At 53.2% G+C, this 7,317-nt stretch overlaps 1 protein-coding gene across 1 annotated transcript; it reads left to right on the top strand.

Annotated features, from left to right (window-relative positions):
• The first annotated feature begins 2,972 nt into the window (after positions 1-2,972).
• On the top strand, positions 2,973-4,369 carry LOC119300301. The gene is made up of 2 exons (XM_037577315.1): positions 2,973-3,564; positions 3,679-4,369. The coding sequence occupies exons 1-2, from the start codon at positions 3,019-3,021 to the stop codon at positions 3,943-3,945; spliced, it is 813 nt and encodes a 270-aa protein (XP_037433212.1). The 5' UTR covers positions 2,973-3,018; the 3' UTR covers positions 3,946-4,369.
• Positions 4,370-7,317: the final 2,948 nt, after the last annotated feature.

The raw sequence follows: 7,317 nt of genomic DNA, 5'->3' as shown, positions 1-7,317 counted from the left end.
CGGCCTGGTCATGTCCCCAGGGTCTTCTTTATCGTCGGTTTGGACCGAAGTAACAGCCGGCGAACCCGAACCGAACCCAGCCCCCCTGGGGGCGCCGGCCGAAGCAAAAAGGCGCGTGGGCCCGCTTGGTCGGCGACAGATAGGCCTTTTCCTGCCGTTTCCCTCCTTTCCCTTCGTTTCCTCATTGCTTCCTCCCTTCTGCCCCGCCACTCCCGCCATTCTCCTCCCGCTCCCCGCCATCTGGCCGCCATGCCGCCAAAGAAGTATTCGGCCCCTCACTCCGCTGCCGTTGCAGATTCCACCCAACCGGAGCAGAGGAAGCCGAGGGCGCCGATGGAAAAATCACCGGGCATGTCCAACGCCGAGTGGAGGGCAGAGGTTCAGCGCCGGGAGGTTGTCACCACCGACCGGAAGAACAGGCTCAACACCAAGAAGGCCGCCGGCTCACTTCTTTCACCGTGTATGTCACTGACACTTGTTCTTTGCTGCGCAGATGGTTCGGATGTTCAACATGTACCGCTAGGACAACAACGACCAAGAGTTCAAGTTCCTTCACGTGTTCTCCCGGATCGAGTCGTGCGAGAAGTGGAGGGATGTCCGGCTCACCCTCGCCAAGGCCAAGGAGACGTACAAGCCGGACGCGCCCGCCCAGGAGGCAGCGGATGGGCGCTTCGATGGCAACAAAAGAGCCAAGATGGCGAGGGACACGACACCGGCTGCCAAGTGGTTGCAATCATCGATCGAGCAGTGCATCGCTGACGCCAAGAACAACGCCGCAAAGATGAAGGAGAAATTCGACGCGCGGTGGTCGACATTGATGACGAAGCAGGACGTGAAGCTCGACCTACTCTGGACCAACGTCACCGCGAAGAAGAGGAACACTGACCTGGCGATCTTGATGGGGGCGGACATGTCGACGATGGACGAACAGGTCAGGGCGTGGTACCTGGCGGAGCGCGGCCTCATCTTGAACCAGATGCCTTCGACCACCGCGCCTACGCCCACGCCGACCCCAACGCTGACGCCCAACCCGAGCGATGAAGCCACGCCGACGCCGACCAGCCCGAGCACATAAGCCACGCCGACGCCGACTAGCCCGAGCGCAGAAGCCACGCCAACGCCAACCAGCCCCACACCGGAGGAGCCCGTCGTTTGATGCATTCCTTTGCCTACGCGTCCTTCCTTTTGAACGCCGAACTTTCGTGTATGTTTTCGCCGAATTGTGGCATGGTGATCGCCGAACTATGGCAGATCGCCGAACTTGTGACGTCTTTTGGTAGCGGGGAAGACAAATTTGAATTTATGTGCGTCTTGGGACCGAAACCTGGGGGCGCGGCCGGGAACTGAATCATCTCTAGGGCGAAAAAAACACCGGCGCATAGGCCAAAACGCAATCGTCAGGTGCGTTGGGGGGCTGAACGAGCGAAGATGCTCTAAGAGCAACTCTAGCAGACCTCGCATCCGGCCGGACCGCAAAACGCGTTTGCAGTTCACGGAAAAACGGCTTTGCAGGCCGCGCGGACGGCCGCGGATGCAGACCCTGCATAACGGACCCGTAAAAAGGGATATTCGCGGAATATGCTCTTTTACGGGTCGGCTTTGCGGGGTCTGATCGGGCGCAGCTCCTCCCGACCCGGAAAACCTTAATTTGATCCAACATAATGCTTTTTTTTGCTTTTTCAACAATATTGGATACATAGACATCACCAAATCTTTGCTAGAATAGCAAGACCAAAGAAAACAGGAACCATAAGTATGCATTTTAGAAGATTTCCAACTTCCATAATTGCTTCCACTAGTTGGACTAATATCTTCTTCATGCATTCATTGTTGATCTGCGGATTCTTGATTTTGCATTCTTCTTTCTTCATCTTTGGTTCGAAAGAAGTAGGCGTTGCTTCCCCTCTAGTTGCACATGCACCCGATTCATTGCCTTCGATTCTACTAAGGAGTGCACGAACATCTATTAATTTTCTTTCTATCAACAAATCAATGTATTCGCCTTCCCAAAACCAAAATGAGCATCCATCTTCCAACACACAATGAGTGAGCATGTTCAAAATGAGCTACCATAATTGAACCAATTAATGAGCCATCAAAATGAGCTACCGCAAGTGCACGTACCCCGTCGTTTTCGCATTTGAAGAACACCCATCCGGGGTGCTTCGACGTGCCCGAAGTGAGCCGCAGCACTTTCCGCGTGCAGTCGTCGCACTCTATGAGCTGCATCGGCAAGCCACAAAGACGATGCGCGAGCGCCGACCCCGGTGGACGGCCGGACGAATCCATGCACGCAAACCTTCGGTGGCGGCGAGCGGACGAAGCAGTACCTGCATGCGGCGATGCGCCCTTGCCTGGGCTGCGGGAGAGGCTCCCCGACCACTCCAACACTTGGGGCAGCAACCGGCGGCCGGAAAAGCCAAATCCGGCGGCCCGCCGACGCAGGGGGAAGGGAGGGGAGGCCTCGTGCGCGTGGTGGCCTTCCGGCGTGCTCCTGCCGGCTGCTTTCGCCGGAATCTTGGGCGGCGGCCGGCGGCGGCGCGAAGGGGAGAGGAGAGGTGGTTGATGGAAGAAAGCGCGGGATGAAATGTCCCCCACCAACCGTTTCCGCTTATATGCAGGGCACCGCAGCCGCGAGGCAGAAACTCGCGTTTTCTCGGATTGGGCTCGGGATTTTGCCGCGCCTCCTAAATTTTTTTACGAGTCGGGACGTGATGCGGAATCTGATCGGGCTGGTTTTTTCGCCCCGACCCGCATTTTGACGGTTATTTTACGGGTCAGGCGGGATGCGGGGTCTGCTAGAGTTGCTCTAATAACCCGAAGAGTTGGAATGGCATGGCAAAGCTCAAATGAGCGACTTCTTGGCTCCCAAGTAATCTGGGCTCAAGTAGTAGTCGAGTCGGCGATTCGATCGGCTCATATTAGCTGTGCGCCTTTGCCAAATCACACCGGCACGGGTTGGGAACCAAGGAACCATTCGTTTGCGTTTGCGGAGCGGGGCAGAGCAGTGCGGAGGGCATGGAAGCCTCGCGGTTCGGCTTCGGCCGCGACATGGCGGCGGCGTTCAAGTTCGACCCCACCGACGCCGACATCGTCGCCTCCTACCTCCTCCCCCGCGCGGTCGGCCTCGACGAGCCCCACGGCCACGGGCGCGCCGTCATCGACGACGACCCCATGAGCCTCCCGCCGTGGGACCTCATGGAGAAGCACAACCACGGGACAAGCCACCAGGCCTTCTTCTTCGGGCCTCCCAGGAACGGGGGCCCCGTCAAGCGCGTCGTACCCGGCAAGGGCGGCGGCACGTGGCAAGGGCAGAATGGCAGCGTCGGGACCGTCACCCTGTTCTGCGATGGCGATGGCGATGGCGCCCGCGCGGGAGAGGTGGACATCAGCTACAGGAGGTACGACCTCACCTACAAGCGCGCGGGCGACAAGGCCCCCAGCGGCTGGGTCATGAGCGAGTACCAGATCACCTCGCCGCCGCTCTTGAGCACGGTGCTCACCCGCATCGGATTGACCGTCGCCGCCAGGGAGCAGAGGAAGCGACAGCCGGCCGACCGGGAGGTGCGTAAGGATCGGCGCGTCCTGCGTGCGTGCGTTGGGGGAACTTGGGGGCGAATTCGTCACTGATTTAGTGATTTGGGGATCCGTTAACTGAATGTGTTATTTCTTCTTCAGCCGTTTGCTCAGCACGGCCCTGACAAGGTGCTGGCCGTCGCAGCCGCTGCCGCCGCCGCCGCCGAACATCAACGGGTTTCACCACCGCCAGTGCAGTCGGGCCCTGACGCGCAAGCCGACGATGGTGCTCTCTACCATGGCGGTACTAGCGTCACCGGCGTGGGGGAGAACGGTGGGCACTACACTGTTCCGCTTCTGCTCAACGGCCAAGAGTACTACAAGGACAAGAGCCGCGTCAAACGCAAACGGCGGCGATATGGGGCATGAGCCATCCTGATCGAACCTGAATCCAGTCGGGAGACGCCCGCCCGTACATTTGGATCACGGAATAGCATGTATGTCATCCGTTTCTAACTTGTTTCTGTGGATCCTTGGTTCTTGACGTTCCTGGGTTTTTAATCGGGAAGGATACATGGCCTGATTTTGAGACACGATGTCGATCATGTTGGGTCCTGGTTCATGTTGATGGATTGCTTTTTGAGACCGTCCTGGGGTCATGTTGGGTCATGGGACGTGGTTTGGTGTTCTTCTTTTGGGATTAATTAATAGCACACTGGGGTACACCTGATTAATTAGACGGTCTACACAGAGGCTAATGAACATTGTTGGTTTTCTTGATTGGAAGCTGCTGACGCTGTTGGGACTTGTGATATAGGCACTTGGACGTACCTGATTGTATACCTTGCCCTGAGGATGTAACCAAGCTGGCCAGCCTCATTAACAAATCTTATGTTGTGCCTGTGTGATTGTTTGTCATGGACCGATTATCATTTTCCTTATGCCTCATTCGGTTTGGAGGAAACCAAAATATAGGAATTAGGAGTGGTATAAGAATTTGATAGTCATCCTAAGAAATTGTCTTGCCTCGTTCCTACGCATAAAATAAGTTTGAAGTAGATGTGTATATTCCTCCAAAAATATAGGAAATGAATAGTGTTCCTACAAAATTCCCGTACGCGTTCCCTACAAACCGAATGCATCTATAGAAAAATTTCCTACGGAATCCTTGTTCCTATGTTTTTCCCATAGAAATCCTCCAAACCAAATGAGGCCTTAAAATATTCTAGTAACAAGTATCATGAGCAAGATTTTCTAAGAGGCAACATAAATTATTTTAAGAGTTGACGGTTGTTCATGATGCAGAAGAGAGGTCCGAAGCTACATTGCTTGAGTTTTTGTGTTCTGAAGACAATTTAGTACATGGGGAGGAGCGTTCGTAGTCGTGTCCTAAGGATATAGCCATGTTGGCAACCCTTGTTAACAAATCTCGATGCCGTGCTCATGCTGGTGTGATTGCTTGTCCTCGACGGATCAATGTTTGTCTTGGAATATTCTAGCAAGGACTACCTCCATCCTGATTTATTGGTCTTCTTCGTATTTTGTGTTTTGTGCCAAAATTTGATCATAGATTTAACTAAAAAAATGTTAATGCATGTCATAAAGAAATTATATTGTTAGATTCGTATTTGAACATAGTGTCCATTTATACTATTTTTTGTAACATGCATTAACATTTTGTTAATTAAATCCATAATCAAAATTTGGCCCAAAATATTAAGGGGATCAATAATCCAGGACGGATGTAGTAGTATCTTGAGCAAAAAATTTGAAGAGGCCACATAAATTATTCTAGACGAATTGGTAGTCATTTATTGTGTAGCTTGGATTTTTGTGCTTGCAAGATGATTTAGTATATGGGGACAAGCCTCCATAGTCATGTCCCTGAGAATGTAGCCATGTTGGCGAACTTTGCTGTGACGCCCCCGATTCAATCGTACACTAATCATGCATGCAAATGTGTACGATCAAGATCAGGGACTCACGGGAAGATATCACAACACAACTCTATAAATAAATAAAAAGTCATACAAGCATCATAATACAAGCCAGGGGCCTCGAGGGCTCGAATACAAGTGCTCGATCATAGACGAGTCAGCGGAAGCAACAATATCTGAGTACAGACATAAGTTAAACAAGTTTGCCTTAAGAAGGCTAGCACAAACTGGGATACAGATCGAAAGAGGCGCAAGCCTCCTGCCTGGGATCCTCCTAACTACTCCTGGTCGTCGTCAGCGGGCAGCACGTAGTAGTAGGCACCTCCGGTGTAGTAGGGGTCGTTGTCGACGGTGGCGTCTGGCTTCAGGGCTCCAGCGTCTGGTTGCGACAACCAGAAAGAAAGGAAAGGGGGAAAAGGGGGAAGAAAGCAACCGTGAGTACTCATCCAAAGTACTCGCAAGCAAGGAACTACACTACATATGCATGGGTATATGTGTAAAGGGCCATATCAGTGGACTGAACTGCAGAATGCCAGAATAAGAGGGGGATAGCTAATCTTGTCGAAGACTACGCTTCTGGCAGCCTCCGTCTTGCAACAGGTAGAAGAGGGTAGGTTGAAGTCCTCCAAGTAGCATCTCCAAGTAGCATCTCCAGGTAGCATCTCCAGGTAGCATCTCCAAGTAGCATCTCCGGGTAGCATCTCCAGTAGCATCGCATAGCATAATCCTACCCGGCGATCCTCCCCTCGTCGCCCTGTGGAAAAGCGATCACCGGGTTGTCTGTGGAACTTGGAAGGGTGTGTTTTATTAAGTATCCGGTTCTAGTTGTCATAAGCTCAAGGTACAACTCCAAGTCGTCCTGTTACCGAAGATCACGGCTATCCGAATAGATTAACTTCCCTGCAGGGGTGCACCATCTTACCCAGCACGCTTGATCCCATTTGGCCGGACACACTTTCCTGGGTCATGCCCGGCCGCGGAAGATCAACACGTCGCAGCCCTACCTAGGCTCAACAGAGAGGCCAGCACGCCGGTCTAAACCTAAGCGCACAGGGGTCTGGGCCCATCGCCCAATGCACACCTGCACGTTGCGAACGCGGCCGGAAGCAGACCTAGCCTAGTGGCGTTCCAGTCCAATCCGGCGCGCGCCGCTCAGTCGCTGGCGTCACGAAGTGCTTCGGCTGATACCACGATGCCGGGATACCCATAACTACTCCCGCGTAGATGGTTAGTGCGTATAAGCTCGTAGCCAACTCAGATCAAATACCAAGACCTCGTTAAGCGTGTTAAGTATCCGCGAACGCCGAACAGGGCCAGGCCCACCTCTCTCCTAGGCGGTCACAACCTGCCCTGTCGCTCCGCCTCAAGATCCACTCGCGGGTGCTCCACCAGCCGACCCGACTTTAGTCTCACATGTATCATGTATAAGTATAAAGTATATACCCGTGATCACCTCCCGAGTGATCACGGCCCGATAGTATAGCACGGCAGACGAACAAGAATGTAGGGCTACAGATGAATGTACTAGCATCCTATACTAAGCATATAGGATTGCAGGTGAGGTAACAACAAAAGTAACAAGGACAGGCTATGCAGCAGTATAGGAGTATCTGAAAGCAGTAACATGCTACACTACTCTAATGCAAGCAGTATAGAGAAGAGTAGGCGATATCTGGTGATCAAGGGGGGGGGGCTTGCCTGGTTGCTCTGGCAAGAGAGAGGGGTCGTCAACACCGTAGTCGAACTGGGCAGCAGCAGCGTCGGTCTCGTAGTCTACCGGAGAGAAGAGGAGGGAAGAAACAATGAATACCAAGTAAACCGATGCATATCGATGCATGACATTGTTGGAAATATGCCCTAGAGG

This window comes from Triticum dicoccoides, chromosome 5A, assembly GCF_002162155.2.
Source record: "Triticum dicoccoides isolate Atlit2015 ecotype Zavitan chromosome 5A, WEW_v2.0, whole genome shotgun sequence".
Lineage (NCBI taxonomy): Eukaryota > Viridiplantae > Streptophyta > Magnoliopsida > Poales > Poaceae > Triticum > Triticum dicoccoides.
This window is presented reverse-complemented; position numbering and strand designations above follow the sequence as displayed.